The sequence below is a fragment of the Jaculus jaculus genome, chromosome 7 (genome assembly GCF_020740685.1).
Source record: "Jaculus jaculus isolate mJacJac1 chromosome 7, mJacJac1.mat.Y.cur, whole genome shotgun sequence".
Classification (NCBI taxonomy): Eukaryota; Metazoa; Chordata; class Mammalia; order Rodentia; family Dipodidae; genus Jaculus; species Jaculus jaculus.
In genome coordinates, this window is record NC_059108.1 from 25,844,639 (window position 1) to 25,867,548 (window position 22,910).

The 22,910-nt window shown below is 41.7% G+C and overlaps 1 protein-coding gene across 6 annotated transcripts in view; it reads right to left on the bottom strand.

The window, feature by feature from the left end:
• Positions 1-22,910, bottom strand: part of Atp8a2 (ATPase phospholipid transporting 8A2) — a 651,823-nt gene that overhangs the window by 137,536 nt on the left and 491,377 nt on the right. For all 6 annotated transcript variants that reach the window (XM_045153898.1, XM_045153899.1, XM_004670531.2 and 3 more), the window contains 3 exons: positions 22,638-22,712; positions 12,854-12,976; positions 10,912-10,990 (listed from right to left, as the gene is read on the bottom strand). In XM_045153898.1, coding sequence (XP_045009833.1) covers positions 10,912-10,990; positions 12,854-12,976; positions 22,638-22,712 — 277 coding nt within the window. The remainder of the gene's footprint in view (positions 1-10,911; positions 10,991-12,853; positions 12,977-22,637; positions 22,713-22,910) is intronic.

Genomic DNA, 22,910 nt, shown 5'->3' on the forward strand with positions numbered 1-22,910 from the left:
TGCTGGTTACCACCCAGCTGGGTGGAAAAGCCAGGTCTGGTTTACCCTGGTAATATAAATATTTTTTTCTCCCACTTTGCTTTGCCTTAGCAGTGTTTTGATTCTACCATAACTCACAGGAAAGCATCTTGACATTTTGCTATGATTGCTTTAGTCAATATCTTTAAAAAAAAAAATCTCAAGTGAGCATTATGAAATGGAGGTAAAGCTAATGTGGTTTGAATAAAAATGTTCACCATAGCCTCATGTGTTTGAATACCAGAGTGAGTGAGGGGGAACAATCTTCGGGAGAAAGCAATGCAGGAGGAAAGATAAATATTTAAGGATGTGGGGAAGTAAGAGAGTAAAAGGAGTTTCGGGCAGAATTGGTAGCTAGCTTTGCAGAGACGGGAAGTGGGTTCAGGGCTGAAAGGCGAGCCGATAAGATGGGGTCGGCCTACTGTGGAGGTTTGGGGGCTGGTTACAATACACAAGATTCTTATCTTAGGTCCCTGTGAGAAAGATCTTCTCTATACCTCACCTACCTGTGCTTTTCCCTTTCTACCAGTAGGAGCTGGACTATTACTAACAGAACCCCATCATTAGCACACAAAGACTGCAAAGAGCCAGGGGGAAAGTAAGAAGAACTTCCCTGCCCACTGCTTCAGAATAGCTGGCTTTTCCCTGAACTTGGCTGAAATCAGAGTTTTTGCAACTCCTGGATCAGGTCTACCTGTAGGTGGATGAGGACTGACCTGGGAGAGAAGAACATTCTTTATCTGTCCCTAAAGCCCAAGGGATGGTTTCTAAGAGCAAAGTGAAAAACTAAATTCCCCATGTGTGGGTTGATACAACACTGAGTCACATTTAGAATAATCGGTGACTATATCTGACATAAAACACAGTGCCATGATGGTGCTCAGGCCATACCTAAGAGCTGTCCTGCAGCAGAACATTCTAGACATCAGAACGTTGTGTGGCTTCAGGATGCTCTGACTCAAAGGCAGCTACTGAGCTTGTTCTTCCAGACTTAAAATTATTTTCAATTTGCTAGCTGGAACTAGGGACCAGAGTAAAGTATATTAGACAAATGAAGTCTGGAACCATCGTCACTAAAGGAGACTATTGTGAGCAATGAGGACACACCCTCCACATTAGCAGTAATATCCCCCAAAAATGATGCATGCAAAATTTCTTTGAAAATAGTTGTGGAAAAGCTGCAATCTGTAAGAAAAGTTATGTTTCATTTTTCTAAATGGACAGAATAATCATGGAACTTCTTTCAGAATATTCCAAAGGGTTTGGCTAATGACATTTTTTTGTGTGTGTGTGGTGGTCTGCAATTCTCTCTCTCTCTCTCTTTTTTTTTTTTATTAGTTTTCTATTCTGCAAGTACAGGCAGTTTGGTACCATTATTAGGCTCATCCATGACCTACCCCCTCCCCATTGGCCCCTTCTTGTATATGGTAGTATATGGTATATGGGTCGTGCATTGTGGAGTTAGCCCACAGTTATTGGTACGATAAATGTCTCTGCTAATGACATTTTTATAAAGATGCCATGGCAACTAAATGCTCATTAAAAACATTCCATCATTACCCATGTTGTGGCAAAACCACAGCATGTACTGGGAGATGGCTCTGACAAAAGGCAGAATGTTATAGCATGGTACTATATGGTCAAAAAACTAGGGTTTACTAATCATGAAGCCAGATGGGAGGACTTATATGTGTATTCTGATGGAGTAGGAATCAGGCAATAGCTGAACTGACAACCGCAGGCATTTTGCTCCCATAGAAAGGAGGAGGGAGGATTCGGGAGGGCGGATGCTATTCCCTTGTCATTAAAGCTTTTGCCAAGACATTTTGGTCAAAGAGCAGATGCCAAATTCCTGTTTCCTTCTTTTACCCTTTTGCTTCGAGAACTTCTAGCAGCACAATTTCAGAGCAGCATGGATTCCAGACTGAACCGGCCCTTCTAATTCTCTGGACTCTTAAGACCTCAGAGGCTTCGAGGAGATACAATACCAACTAGCTACTTCTAGAGTTATATCAAGGGGCAAGATGTAGTCCAAGGTTCAGCTAACTCATTTGCAAATTAACTTTCAGAATCTAACCTGCTGACGTGGCTGAACGTCCATTAATACTCTTATTTCTGCTTCCAATACTGCATACCCATAAAGAGAACATTGACTCCCCCCCCCCCGTCTTTGTAGAGAGTGGTATGAAATGTTGGAAAGTGCTCTCTGAAAAGGAGGGTTTATACAAGTGTTAGCGATTATAATTACATTCATAACCAGAGCTGGGTTAAGTTCCTGGTTATATAAGCCTTCTGCTAGATTTTTTTTCCCCTCCCTGCTGCCATGTCAGCTGGATGAAGTTAAGGATGTGGAATTCAAGTTTCAATCTCTCCTTTCACTTTTGTTGACTAAAAATAGATTTGAAGAAAGAAGCAAAACGAGAGAAATGCAAAACTGATTGCTGATGCCAAACATCAGTAAGGCTATGTACAAGTTTCTTATTCCTGGGCACAAAGAAAGGTGGCATTACCCAGTCCCTTGCATCGGAGTGGGACCCATGCCAACTTTGTGTCAATCAGATGTGAGCAAAACTGATGAATCTCTTCAAAAACCAGCAGCCCTTCTGACCCCTCCCTTTCCAGTCTGGAAGCTAAAGACGAGTGCAGGGTTTGTACCCTCAGGATAGCATTGACTAGGCTTGTATGGTATGACTTGTATGATGTGGATGTCACTGTTACGAGAGAAGACAGTCAGAGATTCATATATGGGAGAACAAAACACCTGGCCCTAAATATCTTTCTGTGGCATATTTCATGCTCATTATTCAGAGGAACTGAATACTTTCTAGATACAGGAATGGTTTTGAAAAGCTATCCCTTTGTTAAAAGAAATATATATGTGTAAAACAGATGCAGCAAAAGCTTTTCTATCTGATATCCATCTCCCTATGCATCTAGGAAAGATCTGGCCTTAGGATGAAGGGGGCGGTGATTTGACATTTGGCCTACCCAAGGTGGCTATCACCTGCCTAGCAAGATGACCTTGCTGGCTATGCACTTCCTCCCTCAATCTTTTGTATCCTGAGCCACCACCCTCCACCCAGAAGCCCAGGCATGGCCTGTCTCCTTGGAAAGTTCCATGAGGTCAGCCATCTTGTGTATCTTTGGGTTTCATGCAGAGTGCTTGCCTAGCATGAGCAGGGCTGTAAGCTCTACATCCAGTACTGCCAAAGGCGACGTGTTCTTTGTTCTTTTCTTCCCTTGTCTGTTGATTGGCTAGAGCCATGAAGACTTCTGAGAGCTTAAGATTCCCCTCTACCTGAAAATAAGAGCCCTAGCTTGTCACACAGAGGAACTCCAAGATGGCTTCCATCAGGAGGCTGGAGGGAGAGTGGATGAAGAGCGAGCCAGAGCCTTAATCGGAGATCTCAAACCAAGGCGTGGTCAAGGCAGGGTGTGCATCTTCAACAAGTTTCAAATGTACAATGCATTTAGTATGGCCGTGATCAGTGCACTCCTACATGGGATAGGTGAGAAATAACCCTGTCTTAGGCTAATGTCTTCTCCCTAACTTCCAGCTAATGTTAGAAGAGTGAAACTGGGGAGTCCTGACTCATACACGTCATTCACACCTATGCCTCTGTCCAGTCTGTTACCACGTTCTCTGGAAGCAGAATACATTCCAGTAATTGAAGACACTGCAACCTTACAGAACACTGGTAGTCTCACCTAGATTCAGTTTAATGTTGAAACAATGCAAACCATAAGGATTTATAGGATACACACCACCCAAGTTTATAGTAACGAGGATAGGTCATAAATACTTTAAGTTAATATGATTGAACAGTGCTATGCAAAGAGGCATCCTAAGTTTGATTTTATACACAGGCACTATTATTTCATTAGTATTTAAATCACACCTGATCTTATAGTAGCAATACATTTATTAAAGATATATACAACTGACTTCACTTAGCTATCTACATAGTAAGAAAAGTATATTTTCTTAAGAGTAAAGGGATAGCCAAGCATGTTGGCTTATGCATATAATCCTAGTACTTTGGAAGCTGAGGTAGGAGGATCACTGTGTGATCACAGGCAGCCTAGGCTTGCAGCCAGGCCAGACTGGGCTAGAGTGAGGCCTTGCCTCAAAACAAACAAATAAGAAAGAACACACACACACACACACACACACACACACACACACACACACACACAAAACGGAGATGGCTTTCAGTGTGTGCTGGGGAATATGATCAAGATTTTAAGAGACTCTTCTGGTAAGTATATTCTCTTTCCCATCTCTTATCTCATAAATTTCATCAAGAAAAATCTCAAATAGCTTTTCAAATAAAAATTGATTTTTCCATGTTTTAGCCAATAACCGCATTCCACTTCAAGGAGGACTGCTCAACTACACCATCTGGATATGCCAATGGAAAACCCCAGTGTGGCCTGGCACCAAGTTTCAGTGAATTTTTGTGTCTGAGAAGGTGACATCTGCTGTCTTAATCTAATGTCACTTTTCAGATCATAGGGTAAGGTGCTGCAGGTAGACCATGGGCAGGAGCTTCAGGGTGAGAGAATTGAGAGAAATCTTAAGTATAAAATCTTATTTTAAAACTTGAAACAGATGATCACCAACTCCATCAGTAAGACTGCTTTGAAAAGTCTCTCCAAAAGCAGGTGAAAATAACTGAAGTGAAAGCTCTGGAAGCACTGGAGGAAATGTCCAGCCTGCCCACACTCTCACAGGAATATTTACTGACCAAATCCTATTGCCTTGACAATAATGCACAACGCTGACAGATAACTGACCCTCTAACTGCTCACAGTCAAGACAGGAATTTAGAGTAAATCTTCCTGACTTTGGGATATGCTTCACACAGCATCCAGGGAGATGTGAGCAGAGATCCTCCAGGAAGTGTTTTCAGGCAGTGATGAGACAGCTTTAGGAAGCACTGGGGGAGGAAGAGAGGCAGGCCTGAAGGTGCTCTCTGGGGCCTCTGCTTGGTGTTATGTTTTTATGTTTCTTGAGCTGCTATGAGTGGGAACTTTTCTAAATGGCAATGACAAGCAATGAGAGCAGACCCAGAGAAGCTGAGGCAGAAGAAGGATCATGAGTTTGTGGCCATCCTGGGCTACATAGCTAATTCTAGGCCAGCCTGGGTACAGCAAGACTGTGACTCCAGAAAAAGTTTAAAAAAAAAGCGCATAATAAAAACAGATGTGTGAACTGGATACCAGCACAAAGGTGAAGGAAATCAACACAGAGAACAATCAACTCCTACCAAACCAGATATGCAGAGACACAGAGGCTCCCAATACCTCATCACTGAAGCAGATCCAAAATGAACCCAACGTGGCTCAGGGAAATTTTGTGGAAGAGGGGGCGGAAAGAATGTCGGAGCCACATGTTGGGTCATGATACGCAGAGACATTTCTCCTACCCATCACTGTGGGCTAACTCCGAAATGCATGACCCATAGACCCATATACCTCAACAAGGAGGGGCCAGGAGAAGGGGGTAGGACATGGACGAGCCTAACAATGGTGCCAACTTGACTGTATTCACTGAGTACAAAACTCATTAATAAAAAATTAATTAATTAATTTAAAAAGATGTGTGTTTAGGACATTAAATCGACATGCATGAACAGTTAATGGACTCAGCTCACTTGTCCACATGCTCTGGACCTCTCCTCTTGAAACTGTAGTCTTCTTGGGGATCCATCACTGACTTTCCTCCACATTTAAAAAAGAAAGCAAAACCACACCCGGCAACCCATGTTCTTGCCAAATCCTGTGTTTTCCTATAGGACACAATCTACACACAATAACACAATTCTACCACCTGATTCTTCCTCCTGCCCTTCAATGAGAAGCAGTCCCCTTGGGTACAGATGAATGGCTTTCCGTTTCTTGTTCCCTTTCCAGACCATTCTCTCTTCATACTGCATCACTTTACATCCTAGCCCACAGGAAATGCTCAAGGTATGCTAGCTTGTTTGATTTGTAGTGATGCAAGGAGTGAATAAGAGGGGGAAGGTGTTTGTGTCTATTCAGGATGCTGTAACAAAATACTACACACTGGTGACTGAAAAACAAAACAGCTTATTTCTCATGGTTCTGGAGGCTGGGACACCTGTGGTCAAGGTGCCAGCAGGTTCTCTGTGTGCTGGGAGTCCGTTTTATTTTTACAGGGGGTACCTTGTTATTGCATCTTCATATGGTGGAAGTGCAAATGAGTTCTCTAGGGTCCCATTTATTTTTATTTTATGTTTATTTATTTTGCGTGTGTGCGTGAGTGCGTGCGTGCGTGTGTGTATGCATGCAGGGGTACACCATGGTCTCTTGCCATTGCATCCAAATGCCAGACATATGTGTCGCTTTTTGTGTCTAGCATTATATGAGGGTTGTGGATCAAACCTGGACTGGCAGACTTTGCACGCAATCACCTTCAATGGATAAGCCATCTCCCCAGCCCTGGCATTCCCTCTACAAGGGCACTAATCCCATTTATGAGGGCTCCATACTTATGACCCCATAGTTTTTAATCAATCCCAATGATGTTCAAACATCCCCATAGTCCAAAATCTTTTAACTGAGCCATAATACAACCACCCAAACCCATGATGGCACAGAATAAATATTCACACTGCAAAAGATGACACTGGGTATAGTAAAGAAATATTCAACCAATACAAGATTTAAAATGACCAAGGCAAACATCGAACTTTGTAACTCCAAGTCTAACAACACTAGTGACAAGTCTCCAAGTTTGATAATTCTAACTAGCAACAAGTCACTAGAATTTCAATTCTGCCCCTCCAGCTAGGCTATTCACAGTACAGAAAACTTCATCCAGGGCCAGAACCTCTCTTTAGCAGCTATTTCATAGTCCCAGCATTTCCTCTGCATCTCCACTGCAACCCATGGTCCATCCTCACAGGCCCATCAGGTGTCCATGTAGGCATCCAGCAAACCTGCTTCACACTGCCCATGGTAATATCCCAAACACAAGGCTGTGTTGTAAAATCAATGACACTCTCTTTCCTGGATTTCTCATACTCCACAATAACAGGTGCAGTACAAATTTGTTAATCCAGGGAGGAATAAAGCAGACTTTGAAGAACAGGACACTCCTTGAACACTCAGTCCCCTTCAAAAGAGTCTACATTCTTCCTGTTGCCCCAGTGCAGGACAGCTGGCCAATCTCAAAGGTTGTAATCTAATATAATTGCAACTGAACAGGCAGAAGTTTCAGCCCACAGATTTCATTTCTGTGCCATATGCCTTTGCTCACACCAGTCAATTTCTACGCAATGTAGCCCTGCACAAATTCTCAGGATAGGGGCATAATAGCAAGCCTCTCACACAAACTGCTTCTAGCCCAGGCCAAGTGAAGCTTTTTCTCACCCTCATAAGCCACAGATTCCCAGGACAGGGGCATAACATCAAGCCTCTCACACAAACTATGTCTAGCCTAGTCCAAACAAAGCTTTTTCTCACCTTCATAAGCCAAACCTCACAGTCTATAGTTCTACTGCATTCAGGTCTTTCAATTCTGACAATGATACTCTATCAAGCTGTACTTATAGCACTTCAAGGTATCTCTTAGGCCAAGGTTTCAAATCCTTCCACATTCCTCTTGAAAATCAGCTCCAAAAGGCCAAAGCCATATAATTAGGAGTCTAGAAGCAACCCCACTCCTGGTACCAACTTTACTGTTGCAATCAAGTTCGCATTGCTGCCAGAAATCACCTGAACAAGAACAGCTTTTGGGAAAAAGAGTTTATTTTGTCTTACAGACTGAAGGGGAAGCTCCATGATGGCAGGGGAAAATGAAGACATGAGCAGAAGTTGGACATCACTTCCTGGACAACATAAGGTTGACAATAGCAACAGGACAGTGTGCCAAACACTGGCAAGGGGAAGCTGGCTATAATACCCATAAGGTTACCCCCAATAATACATTGCCTCCAGGAGGCGTTAATTCTCAAATCTCCATCAGCTAGGAACCTAGCATTCAGAACATCTATGCTTATGATGGACACCTGAATCAAATCACCGCAGAAGGGTAAGGGGTCTATACATAAGCACTCTTTTGTTGATAGGCCATCTCTGCCTATAAATACAAGCCAGGGCATGGGAACAAGAGGACAGAGGGACAATTTCTCTTCTGCTCCAGCCTTGTCACTCCCATCACTATTCTATCCTGCCATTATGATGGCCACTTCAAAACAAAACTGCAGCCCAACAATCTTCTTAAGAAATCCTTACTTACAGACGGGAAGATGGCTTAGTAGATAAAGTGTTTCATATGCCAACATGAGGACTGGAGTTCCAATACCCAACACCCAGGTAAATACTGGGTGGACATGGTAGCTTGCCTGTGGTGCCAATGCTTGGGTGGCAGAGATGGGGAACCTTAAGGTAAGCTGGGAAGTTGAGACTAGCCATATGGCTGACCTCTGGTTCAAGTGAGAGACCCTGTCTCAATAAACAAGGTGGAAAGGGAGCAAACAGTAAACTTGAGTTCAACCTCTGCCCTCCATAACTTTCTAGACACACATGCATCCACAAGTATACACAAACGCAAAAAAAAAAATCCAATCTAAATATACCATGAGTATGAGTAAAGATGAATCATAAAACTTAAGAGTTAAAAGAAAATGATTTTGAGAAAAGTCATTAATGGTCTTAACCCACAGAAGACCCTATAAGTTTTATGGCTGGCCATCCAGGCAGTGTGTCAACTGGTACAATGGTGGCATGATTTGTTTTGGGGAAAACCAGCTACTCTCTGAATTTGAGGCCTGCTACATGGGAGAAAATTCATGCCTAATACTGAAAACATAGTCAAAAGCTATAGCTGAGAAGGTCATAAGTCCTAAGGGAGAAATTGCTGTTGTCTGAATAAGTGGATATATTAGGACCACCAAAATAGCCCTCTAACTCTTATGTCCATAAATTAATGCTACTCTCATTTTTGGTTAGAGCTTTTCTTTTCACATGGCAGTGACCACTAGGATAACTCAAAAATGGCCAAAGTGCTGAGAGGAAGTGACAGTGGAATGTTCAGGACTAAGTGAGACATCTCTATCACACCCTCCAAGGCTCAGGGACCACTACAGAAGAGCTGGTGGAAAGAATGTAAGGGCCGAAGTAGTGAGGACTGCTTACAATGCCTGTCTTCCAGACACACAGTGGCCTTGATATTCATGATCTCACAGTGGTTGACACTGCCTACATAAGATATCTGTATAATAATAGGAAGTAAAAATTATGACACAAAAATAAAAGAGATTAGTTGGAAAGAAAAGGGATTCAGTGAAAGGGGATTTGGGATGGAGAAGAGGAGAGTAATGGGAGGGGATTATAATTATTATATAGTCTATATGGGAGTTTTGATAAAAAGTTATAAAAAATCATTTTTCTAAAATGTTCTTTTGGAAGATTAGGTCTAGAAGCAGAAACTTGACGTAAAATACACCCACCATGGCACAGGAAATTTTGCAGAAGAGGGCATGCAAGATTGTAAGAGCACAAGGTGAGAGGGAATATCCAGAGGCATTGCTATCTCCCACAATGACTGATTGTTGCTCTCACTCTCATAGAACACAACTTCATGGTGAGTCAGCAACCCCAATGAGGAGGGCTCTCAGAGGAATGGGGACAGAGAGGAAGATAATGATGGTACCAACAAATGATGTGTCCATACAAAGTTTCTACTTAATGAAAAAAAGATTGAAAACCATGTTTCTAATTTTGTTGGGAACTTTAATATATGCACATATGGCAAATTGGTCAGAGTCCCATCAAGTTATCCTCTTGTATCCCCTCCCCTGCCCTCATCCTCCTTTGTGTGTGTGTGTATTAATTTTATATCCTGAAACTTTACTAAAAGTATCTATTAAATCTAAGAGTATTCTGGTATACTCTGTAGGATCACTAAAATATAGAATCATATGATCTGCAAAAAAAAAAAAAGATAAAAAGATTTTTAGAAGAAGTTGTGAGGAAAATGACAGAGGAAGCCACATGGAGTAATAAACCATCTATGTGTGCATTCTCTCTGTGAGCACTTAATAGGTTAGGAAGCATAAGTGGGCAGAGTTCTTCCTCTATGAGACATGGGGCATGCTGGTACAGAAACAGAGATGCCTGGGAACTTTATATTTTTTGGCTTTTAGGGCAATCAAGAGCCTTGTCTGGTCATCATTTGTAGGAGTGTCTCCCGGGGGATGGTGACTATTTGAGGAGAACAAAGGAGCCGTATCCTCATGATATGTTTTTGTTTTCTGAGACTCAAGCTAGGTCTCGGTGTGGAGGTCACATTTTGGATGAATTAAGAAGTGTGAGCAAATATAGGCTGACACAGTAGCCCCTCGTCTTCCTGGACCTGGTGCAGAAGGAATAAAATCACCCTAGGGAACCAGTCTTCAAACACACCTTAACTTCTTAAGGTGTATGTTAAGGAAAGAAGATTCTCAGGAAGCAAGAAGGATCACACTTACACCATCGGATGAAAGTATGTGAAGGCTTGGAAATGGGAGGTGAATAATTAATAGAGGACTTCAGATTCATGGGCAAGAGGCATCCTTATTTTATGACTGCACAACACTTTTTGTCAAGGTCAAAGATTCTAATAGTTGTTGCAAAGTGAGTGGAGAAGTCCTAGCATTTATGCAGTAGCTACAGAGAAAATGGGCTTTCAAAGTCAGAACTAATAAGACTTACATGCTACAGACCTGAAACTAGCTTTTGTTTGGTTTTAGGTGTGTGCTCCCTGTCAAATGTGATCTTATGGTCGCATGTGGTGTGGAGTTGGGGAAAGGTGAGCTGTGAACGCCCTGACCACAGAGGGGCCCCAAAGCCCTTTGCTGGCAGTTGGCGTTGGGAAGCCATTACCGTGCTCCAGTGCTTTCATGGGAAACCAGAAGAGGATGAGGGAGTGGACCAAGGCGTTGATGCAGTGGCCCCAGAAAACCTGCAGGAAGACAAACCAACGGTGTTAGGGCACACAGGACAGGTGACCTCCAGGTACAACTTGCATCACATACAGCCTCGGGAAGGAGCCCAGCAGTGGGCAACAGGCTTCCGTGAGAGCTGCGTTAGTACAGAATTAAAAAAACTACACAAATCCAAAAAAACTGTTTTCTCTTATAAATAGATGGCTGGCTGACTCCAGATAGTATTACTTTACTACAAAGACCTAATCTTTGACACATAATCTGTCCACATCAGAAAGCCAAATTGCAATGGGCAAATTTTTTCCATCTTAAGACAGCCCACAATTTATTATCACCTAGAAACAGGATTGTAGATCAAAATTATTAAGAGACTCAAATTATGTTCTTTTTGAAAGCATGAAAACCCATTTTACTTGTAAATTCCTACTCCTTTGTTTTATTCCTTAAAATCTTAACCCTAACCCAAACTGCACCTGGACTGCTAAGCCATCTCTCTGGCCCTTAAATGTTCATTTTTGCCCCGTCCATTTCCTAGCTTCTCAAAACTAAACAACTCAAAGATAAAACATGTTTCTCACTTGCCTATGAGTAAGTTTGAGCCTTTGACATGAGTCTATTTCCTATTTTCTTGCTACCTCAAAAGGCCTTGTTTTCAAGTTCTATAGATTTAACTTATGTAAGGAATACAGAAAACAAAGGCCATATTTCCCAATAGTAGAATCGGTAACCTTGCCAATAATAAAACAGTTATAAAGAACAACCATCAGCAAGGTTGGGCTCAGAAAGGGCTCACAGAGGTGGCCGCAGTGTCCTTCACAGTGTTATGGCTTGAAGAGGTGGCCAGAGTGCCCTCCCTCGCATGGCACCACGGCCATGCTGACACACTCACATCCTGTCTTCTGCAGGTGATGGGCATGGCTTCTCCTCAAGCAGCAGGACCCAACTTCTCTGCCGCTACTGGGCGTGTGACAGCCCTCTCAGCCCTCTAAATGGTTTAGTTGGTTTCATACCCAGCCCAGCTCTTGTCTGAGTCCTCTAAGGGTAACTGACACAGGTTGAACACCCCTAACCTGAAAACCCCAAAGCTCAAACCACAAACCTCACACATTTTTTAATAGCTGTTGAGTATCTAGACTTAGATCCTATCTCCAAGACATATTTATATGCAAATATACCCCCACAAAAAGAAAGAAAGAAAAAAAAAAGGAAAAACCCTGTAAAATCTGGAACATTTTTGGTACCAAGTATTTCAGATAAGGGATGTTGAAGCTAAACCTAGATGCCTTCTCTATTCTGCTTTTCCAGTGTGGAAAAACAAAACAAAACAAAACAAAACAAAACAAAGTAACATATACACAACCCATGAGAGACTTGATCTGTGCCTTTGAATACAGCCAGTCTTACTCACTAACCATAGAAACAATTTCTTTCAACTTAAAAACCAGCTTTCACACTGGGCTGCATGAAAGTCCCCTGCTGATGCTAAAGGATGGCTGCCGGGGCACTGTGGCCTTCCCAATATCAGGGTATGAGGTGGAAAAGAGAAGGAGGCAACTGGCTGGAACTGAAAGGCCAGGGGTTGTCTTAGAGACCGGTCACAGGGCGCTACGTGCAGAGGTATGGAATGGTTCCACAGCCTCTCAAAGTCCTCTGTGATGCATTACTTGTCTCACAGGTAGATGATTAAAGCTGAAGGACAGAGGGACAGCTGTACTGGGGACTGTTAGGCTGTGTTCACTTAGACTGTGTGCAAGGGCATGTCACAGTTTCCCAGTTTCCCAGTGTCCTCTGTCCCCTGTCACACAGGTACGTGATTAGGATGCAGGACAGAGGCGGGGCTGTACGTCCAGAGATGACAGCTGTTCCATCACACCAATTACCTTTGTATTGAAGCCTTCGGCATTCTGGGTGATTTTGTAGAGCTGTGGAAACCTGAGCATGCTCTCCTGAGTGCAAGACCTCTCGAAGATTCCCAGAGTGAAGGGCGGCAACGCGGTGAAGATCTGTGTGGAGACAGTGAGCATGAAGAGCTGCCCTTTCCACTCAATGGCACCAGTGTTTGGGATCTCAGGAATGATGACTTAATAAGCACCAAGTTCAAAAAAGATTCCCTGGTGATTCACAACTGCCCAGACATCGTCTGAACAAAGGAAGTAAACAGCCACCATATGTTTTTTTAAAACTGTTAATCCATGTAAAATTAATACACAAAACACTGAAAACAACATTGTAAATATTTGATGAGCCCAGAAACCTCGTTCAGCGAATGGCTGCCCTACTTCGTAGGATGAGCGGCGGTGGGGACTCACACCACAGTGGGATCCGGGAGTGCTGCCCACACCATCTCACACCTTCCTCTCCTGCTTTTACCCTCAAACTTCAGGAAGCACAGATAGTCCATCCATGCATTCCTGCAACAGACATGTACTGTGAATGAGATATGGGGCAGATACTGTGGCGAGAGCCAGGAATTCAGACACTTAAACAGAGAGGAAGAGAGGTGAGGAGGCAGGCCCCCAGCTTCCGAGGAACCCCATCCACTGCGGCGGTGATGATGCTGGGCAGCAAGGGCACACGCGTGTGACACATGAAGCATGGGGCTCTGAGAGTGCTCCCGGCACAGGCACGTGGGGAACGAGGGAAAGCTATGAGCAGGCTCGCGCATTCGTGCATCAGAGGATGTGACTGGAAGAGTATCCAACCTACAGGATTAGACAAGACGATGTGGGCTGGGGAGATGGCTTAGGGGTTAAGATGTTTGCCTGCAAAACCAAAGGATCCCAGTTCAATTCTCCAGGACCCACATAAGCCTGATGCACAAGGGGGCACATGCATCTGGAATTTGTTTGCAGTAGCTGGAGACACCGGTGTACGTATTCTCTCTCTCTTTCAAATAAATAAATAAATAAAATTTAAATAGTTTCAAAAAAAAAGACAATGCAGAGTATGGACAAGAAGAGGTGCTTCAGGAGGCGCCTTTGAGAAAGGAACCCCTTGCTCCCCAGCATTGTCAGCATGTTTTGGGGGGTGAGCTGTAGTACATATATAGAATGGTGGCTGGCTCAGGACACAGGATGGGAGAGAGACCAAACTATCTCAGGGATGCTGAGGTCTTGGGCAGACGACACCTTTTAGGATGTCAAGTTCCACCTGTACTTCCTAGGGGTAAGAGATGCTCATGTTTCCATGGTGGAAAGATATAGAAGAAGGAACATGTCGTTTGAGTCTGGGACATGCTGTGGCCTGTGGGGCACTTGTTCCCATTAGGTTGTTACTGGGTTCTCAGAGACCAGGTCACTCACTGCTTAGGACTCACCTATGCCCACAAACCCAGCAAATATTCTAGCTGTGGACTTAGATGCTTCTCTATGAGAATCCTGCACCCACACCAGTTATTTGAGACTGAGAATCTGGCCAAAGAAATGAGTCCTTCCCACGTCTGCCAGGACGAGGAAAGAAGCAGAGGTATGCTGAATAAGGCCGATGAAACTCTCATGCACTGCCTGCAGCTGAGGGCTGATGGAAAGCAGCCCTGGGATTTCAACAGCTTCTCTTGCCTCTCTGTAGTAACAAAAGCTGTTTTATGGCCGGCAGAATTTGCTCCCACAAACCTTCTCACGAGCTCTGTGCATGCTTTCAGTACATGCTTTTATTGTTTTGCACCAATCCATACATGTGCTAACACGAACCACTGCTGGAATTTTTTTCTTTTCCTCTTTTACTTGACTCTCCTTCTATCCATTTCAAGTCCTCCCCACCCCTTATTACTGGCTAACAGCCCAGCATGCCCTACCATAGTTTTCACCCTGTTTAGAGCATACTGCACTCATATACACTGTCTGGGGACCAGGACTTGTTTTACAGAAAGAAGACATACACATCTGTCTTCATCATATTTTTCTTTCTAAACAATACATTATAGAAAGCCCTCCAAGTCCCTCCAATTTGACACTAATGCAGTCTTTTAATACCCACATAATAATTCATAGCGTGGATATACCATAGTTTTCAGTTATTCACCCATGAACATTCATTTCATTTCATTTTTTGTTTCCATAAACCATATGTAATTAATGTCTATAATATTTTATATCATATTTTTCCCATGGAAAGGAGGGCTTCTGAATAAAGGAAAATATGTATATTTAATTTTATATAACACTGTTGGGCCACTTTGTTTAAATGAATCAAATCCTTTATCTCCTTTTCTAAGAGTTCTTTGGTAAAAATAGATATCAATTCTATCTCCATATTATAACAATAGATCTTTGTTTATTAGGATTTTAAATGGCTTCTTTTACAACAAAAAAGCTTTAATTTTTAAATGGTCAAGAATAGCTTTAAAGTGTGCAATTTTGGTGATGGGGTTTCCTTGCTGTGGGGTTTACATGTAGTTTTCAGGGGTGTCTTGGAGAATATTATTGCTTATTTTTTCCCTGTATAAGTCTTTAATATCTAGAAATTATTTTTATATGCTATAAGCTAGGAAGTAATTTTTCAAATAATAAACCATATGTGAAAATACAATGAATTTATACTCTTTCCTCAAGTAGATAAATTGCCATTAAGGTTTATTAGATTTGGATATATTATAGTTCTAGAATCTAGGTAGAATCTAGTTCTAGAATCTTTCACTTGTCTAATTCTATGGCACTGACATACTGATATATTTGTTAGGCATTAGAGAACAGCCTAATATTTAGTAAAGATAAGTCTACCCTATGCTCTTTTCTAACATGCTTTGTATACACATTCTCAAGCACTTATTTATGCCATTTATACTTTCTATAATTTTATGCATTTTCTTCATTTCTCAAACCTACTTTAATCATATTAATTGACATGTTAAACAGAGATGATTCCTAATGATACTGTCTTCTCATATGAAAAACTAGTACATACCAATAACTGTGGGCTAACTCCACAATGCACGACCCATATACCTCAACAAGGAGGGGCCAATGGGGAGGGGGTAGGTCATGGATGAGCCTAATAATGTTACCAAACTGCCTGTACTTGCAGAATAGAAAACTAATAAAAAAAAAAACTAGTACACCTGTCTATCCAATTGTTGCTCTTTATCTTTACTTTGTGTGTGTGTGTGTGTATTAGTGTGTATACTGGGTATAGAATCTAGAGCTGGGTGCAGGAAGCCTCTCACACAAACTGTTTCTAGCCCAGTCTGGACAAAGCTTTTTTCCCCTCATAAGTCAAACCTTCCAGAGACGTTCACCTCTGATCAGAATGGTCTATGAAACTCTGTTTTCAGCACTACAAAGGTTCTCTTAGGCCTTTCCAATCCTTCCACATTCCTCTTACAAATCAGTTCCAAAAAGCTCAAAGCCACATAATCAGGTTTCTGGAAGTATGACCCCAATTCTTGGAATAAATTTTCTGTTGTAGTTACCTTCTCATGGCTAGCATAAAGAACCTACCAAAATCAGCTCATGGGAGAAAAGGGTTTATTTTTGGCTTACAGTGGAGGAAGCTCATGATGGAAAGAAAACAATGGCATGAGCAGAGGCTGGGTATCACCTCCTGGCCACAACAGGTAGAAAACAGCAACAGGAGAGTGAGCTGAACTTTGGCATGAAGGAAATAACTATAACACCCATAATACTGACCACCAAAACACACCTCATCCAGAAAGGCTTTAATTCCTAAATTGCTACCAGTTGGGGACCTAGCATTCAGAACACATGAGTTTATGGGTGATGTCTGATTCAAACCACTACATTTTTTAAAAAAATTTTGAGGCAAGGTCTCATCACAAAGTTGTTTAGACTGTCCTTGAAATCACTGTAGCTCAGAGCAGCCTTGAACTTATGATCCTCTTGCCTTATTCTCTGGGGTATCTAGCATTACAGACCAGGCTACCAGATCCAACTGGTATTTATCTCTTAATAACACTTTGTTTCTTTCATATAAATACTGTGAAGTTATACCTTTCACATTTTTGCATGTGTGTTGTATGTCATGCATACATGCATGTTTTCATGTGTATAGACACACCTGTTGTGGTATGCATGGGTGTTATTCTTAGGGACTTCTTTGGGACAGTCTCTCATTGGCCTAAGGCTCACTAGCTTGACTAGATTAACTGGCCAGGAAGTTCCAAGGATGTTCTTGTCTTTGCCTTCCCAGTACCATGCATTTTATGTAGGTGCTGGGGATTGAATTCAAGTGCTCATGCTTGTGAGTCAAGCACTTTACCGACTGAGCCATCTCCCCAGCTCCTACCTAGATAATTTAAAAACTCCCAACATTTTTTAATATGATACCTAGTCTAGCCCCAAAGTTCTCAAGTGATCTCCCTGTGTTAGTCTCCCAAGAAGCTTGGGTTTACAAGCAGGCATCACTGTGTCAAGCAATGTATAATTTTAACTGGTACTTGAAAGGAATTATTGCTCCTTTTGCATTTTTAAGAACCCATTGGTAGACTTAAATATAAAGTGACCAATTTCTAGGAAAAAAAATGTATTGGGGGTTGAGGGGATGGTTTAATGGTTAAAAGCATTTGCTTACAAAGACTGCCAGTACCCATGTAAAGCCAGATGCACAAAGTGGCACCTCTGTCTAGAGTTTGTTTGCATCTACAAGAGGTCCTAGTACACCCATATTCACTCTCACTCTCTCTCAAATGACTACAGAAAAGCTGAAAAGACAATGAATTTTTTATATCTTTATTTGGTCCTTTAGAAATTCTCTATTGGTTTCTGCTAGAGTTTCTGGATAAGCAATCACATATGAGCATATTTCCATAAACTTATAAGGTTGCATATTTGTATAAGCACTAAAATTGCTCAAAACTTCCCTGGTATTTATAATAGTTATTTAATTTTCTTGGCACTGCTGAAAATTCTACAAGAATGCCAAATTATATAGTGATGGCAAGTATATTAACTAGTCTCTTATTTAAAATGAAATAGCATTTTGATTTTTACCATTTATAACAACTTGCTACTGGTTTTGTAAATAATATGAAAGATAGTTGATCAGCTTCTTTTTGTTTCTAGTTTACTTACAGGAATTATTTTGGGAATATCAGCTGAATTGCTTCAAATATTTTTGTAGTATTTACCGATAGGATTATGTCTTCATCATTTTGTTGAAATAGAATGACTTTCTTTAAACTCTGAACCTGCTATATTCCTGAAATTAGTCCTACTTTGTCAAATAGGTTATTCTTTTAAAAATATTTTATTTATTTATTTGAAAGGGCAGAGAGGGAGACAGAATGGATATGAATGGGTATGCCATAGATTCTTGCTGCTGCAAATGAACTCCAGATGCATGCATCCCTTTGTGCACCTGACTTTAAGTGCATAGTGGGGATTTGAACCTGGGATGAATCCAGGCCAGAAGGCTTTGCCAACAAGTACCTTTAACTGCTGAATCATCTCTCCCCAGATCCAATTTTATTCTTTTTTTTTGTTTGTTTGTTTGTTTTTGGTTTTTCAAGGTAGGGTTTCACTCTAGCCCAGGCTGACCTGAAATTCACTATGAAGTATGGAGTCTCAAGGTGGCCTCAAACTCACCGTGATCCTCCTACCTTTGCTTCCTGGGTGCTGGGATTAAAATGTGTGTGCTACCATACTTGGTTATTTTTATTCTTTTAACACATAGTTTAAGTCTATATTTTATTTATAATTATTAGGTTCATAAGTAAGTCCTGGTTACAGGGTTTTTTTTTTCTTCAAATTCAGTGGCTTAATAATGAGATTAATTTTTGGAAACAGTTTAAATACATAAGAATTTTCTCCTCACTAAAAATTACATATTATTTGGCTAAAATCCATCAGATCCAGGCAAAATTTGTCTAGGTTGGTCTTTTAAGTGTCATTCTTCTCACAAATTTAAGTGATATGGAACTGAAACTATTGCTATGCAGCTGTCCTCATTCTCAGGGGATATTTTCAGTGAATGCCTAACATCTCAGTTAGGATTACACTTGACACATACTATGATTTTTCCTAAACACATACACCTATGCTAAAGTTTGTTTTTTTAAAGTCAGGCATAGCAAATTGTTTACAACAACAAATATTCAAGATAAAAATCCATACCAATATGCTATCATAAAATACCTTTAACAAGAATCTTTTTTCTTTTAATAAATTCAGCCAGTAGTACAGACTGTGGGAAAATGAAACTTCACAAAGTAAAAGCATGGGTAAGGGGCACTAATGAAATAAGAATCCAGTGGGACAGTGTTAGCTTATTATTTATGAAGATACAAAATTATCAAATTCATTCCAAAGCAATTTAATGCGCTATAAGAATTAAACTGAGACAATGATCTGTCACATTAGCTGGCTTGGGGACTCAAACATTAAAAATAAGTACAGAAAAAGACAAAGCAGAAAAAAATGCTTAAAGAAGATTATAAGCGGGACGGCAGTGCAGGTGAGATCGTCCCTGGAAAATGCTTTACCCGTCAGAATCCTCTTGTAGTGGGTTTCTGGAATGATTGTGGACTGGAATGAAATTGCTGAATAGCATGTTCCTGCTGCAATGAGGGAAGGACTAATATGGACTAGATAACAGTCTCGCACTCATGCTAGGTTTTAGTGATCTGGCCATTATACTGAAGTTACATAACAGGATGGTCTTAGCAACTCTGCTGGTATGACATGCCCTCAGCTGGATCAGAAACAGATTGTAAAACAAAAGAAGAAGAGTGCTGGAGAGATTGTTTAGCAGTTAAGCGTTTGCCTGAGGAGCCTAAAGCCCCATCTTCAACTCTCCAGAATCCACGTAAGCCAGGTGCACAAAGCTGAGGCGTGTGCAAGGTCACACATGCCCACTAGGTGGTGCAAGCATCTGGAAGTCAACTGCAGTGGCTGAGGCCCTGGCACACCAGCTCTCTCTCTCTCTCTCTCTCTGTCTTGCCCTCTCGAAAAACTAAAAATAAGAAATTTTTTAAAAATTTAAAAAAGAAGAAAAGATAGGGGTGTGTGTGTGTTTGTGTGTATGCACATGTGTACACATGAATACCCATAGGTAGAAAGGGAAAATGCAAAATGGGCACAAAGTGCTAACAAGGGATGAATCTGGGTAAAGGACATACAGGAGTTCTTTGTATTCTTTTTTAAAAAAATTTTCTTTGATTTCATCAAAACAATTATCATCAGGGATCCTACTTCTATGGTTTGGGTCTGTCCCCTACAGGTCTAGGGCTAGAAGCCCAGTGTTCAGTGAGGCCTTGTCCAGGAGGTGGAGCCTCTACGAGGTGGGGCCTAGCGGAAAGTGGTCAGGTTAGGGGGCTTCACCCTTGGAAGGGGTTAGTGCGATTCTCTCAGAGTGAGTCACTGTGCTTGCTCTCCCTTGCATGTGGTTCTTTGTTTCTCCTGTGCAGTGATGCAGCCAACTGGAGGAAGGGCTTACTAGGGTGGGACAGATGGGGATGCCCAGCCTGCCCTTCCAGCTTCCTAAACCATGGCCACTAAACTGTTCTCTCTGTGAAGTGGCGGGCCTCTGATATTTTGTTATAGTGCCATAAGATGAATGAATATACTGACACAGTCTCAAAAAATTTCGCCTTCCTGTCCCTATTATGACCTGCTTTTCAGATTCTTGACAGTCCTAAGCAGAAACTCCTTCCCTAGCAGCCCTCCCTGGCACCCACGTCAATGTCTATTCTGTGGTTCTGATGACCTATGGTCATTCCACCTGGGAATCCACTTCTCTGCCACAGTGTCCTCTTCTCTATGGCTTGAGGGACACGCAGATGCATTAAACATCTTCCTAATGGTATAGATCAAAGGTCACTGGGGGCTATTTTCATAAATAAAAAGTTTCTAGAAACATTTGTTTCAAAGGCAGCATGCCTGGGAGTATCTGTGAAGTCATTATACGGCTCAAGATTCTGCATTTTTGAAAACTAAGCCTTGGCTCTTTCGTGAGTGGTCTATGGTCTCATTTTCATCAGGATGTTCTTGGGCCTGTTGTGTAGAGCAGGCATTCTCTAAAATCTGTTGGGTTAATTTGAGTCGCCCAAGCCTGCATAGAGCTAAGAAAGCCAACTGCCTATGAAAATGGGGTAACTCACAGCTGCCCTATGAGCAGGTGACATGCACTCCAGGCCTGTCCTTAGCTGTAAAACAAACCTCCAAGGGCTTGGCCTCTGGTTTTTAAAACAGGCGTGTGGCATGGGTCTGAATGAGTGTCTAAGCCCAGTAGAGCTAACTATCTCTAGCATCTCCTCAGTTCACAGAGACCCATCTGTGGGGCAGGTGGTTAAAAGAGCATTTTCAAAATTAAAATATATATATCTATATATATCTATATATATATATATATATTTTTTTTTTTTTTATTTTGTTATTTTATTTGAGAGAGAGAGAGGCGGGTGGGGAGGGGAGGTGGGATGCCAGGGCCTCTAGCAACTGCAAATGAAATCTAGGTGCATGTGCCAACTTCATCTGGCTTATGTGGATACTGGGGAATCAAACCTGGTCCTTTGCCTTCCTGTCCCTATTATGACCTGCTTAAGGCAAGTACCTTAAGCACTAAACCATCTATCCAGCCCTAGAGGAGTTTTTTGAGTATATTCAGCCCTCTGGTCACCTTTAACTCTCAGGGAACCAGTTCAAACATGTAGTGCACTTCCAAGTGGGTAAGAGGCCACTAAAACTGACCACCAATATTCCAAATCAAGATCCAAACTAACCTTGTCTGTGTCTGAGTCCATATACCTAACCCTCTCAACCTGTAAGCCACACAGGACTACTAATGCTGTTTTGCCCAGATTTTCATGCCTAACATTACTCAGAGGAGAGGGCTGAGTAATGGGAATATTAAGTGCCATTGCACAAAGCGCTCCTTCCTGGGTCAGACACTTCAGAGGGCTGACTCCACAGAGTGCCCGAAGCCAAGGGTGGACTCCAAGGCAACCAGGAAAGAGCAAGACAAGAGGTAGGATATTCTGGGGTGGCTATGGGACTCAGCTACAGATCTCCAAGTTCCTTCTGCCAGTGAAACATAAGACAGGAAGTCTAGGCAGTATACTGAGGCATTTTAGCTTATTCTTTACACTTTTTTAAGTGTCAGAAAGACAGCTATGCTCATCATATTTTACCAGTGTATATATGCTTCTTAAGTATTTTAATCCATCAGTCAAATAATAAAAAAGGACTAAAAAATCATTAAAGAAATTATGAAATAAGCCAATTACCATTCTCCTCAGGAGCTGGAAGTCAAAATTCATTATTGAGAAAGTATTCTTCAACAAGGACAGAAACTCTCCCAAGAAAGACAGAAAGGTCACTCGATCATATAGCGTCGATTTATATTTATGTTTAAGAATTCAGAAGTAAAATTATGAAGTGGGCCAAGTTTAGATGTAGTGCAGAAATTGTTACTTGCACTAAAAACACAAAAATGCTTCACAGCCATTGAGTCAGGGGGCAATAAGGGTCTATTATCAAGATATATGGGTTAATAATTTCATGGGGTTATTCAAGAATGATCTGCTATGATTGAAACCATGTGTGCAGAGTTTGGGCTTCTGCAGGATGTGTCACAGCAACAAAGGCCCTAAAGATATATTTGTGCTGCCTGCTAAGTACACAGATGATTGGCTTAGATACACTTCCCAGACATAAACAGTGAAGGAATGTCGCTGAGGTTCTGCATGCTATCAGATAGAAATAGAACGCTTACCACGTTGTACAGGCCGATGCACCAACGTTCAAATAAAATCTGCCCAGAAAATCCATTAACAAAGGCAAACCAAAGCTGAAAGAGAAGAAAGTTCATGAAGTTTTATATCAATATTGACCTAAATGTTTCCATTCCCTGAAGAAGTAGTGGGGAATGTGGACCACCAGCCGGACACAGCTGCTGAGGGATAATGCGCCCCGGGCCCACAGCAGTTGTTCTTTCAAGGAATATAAATTACCACTATCACAAATATCAATACGTTCAGGAGAACTT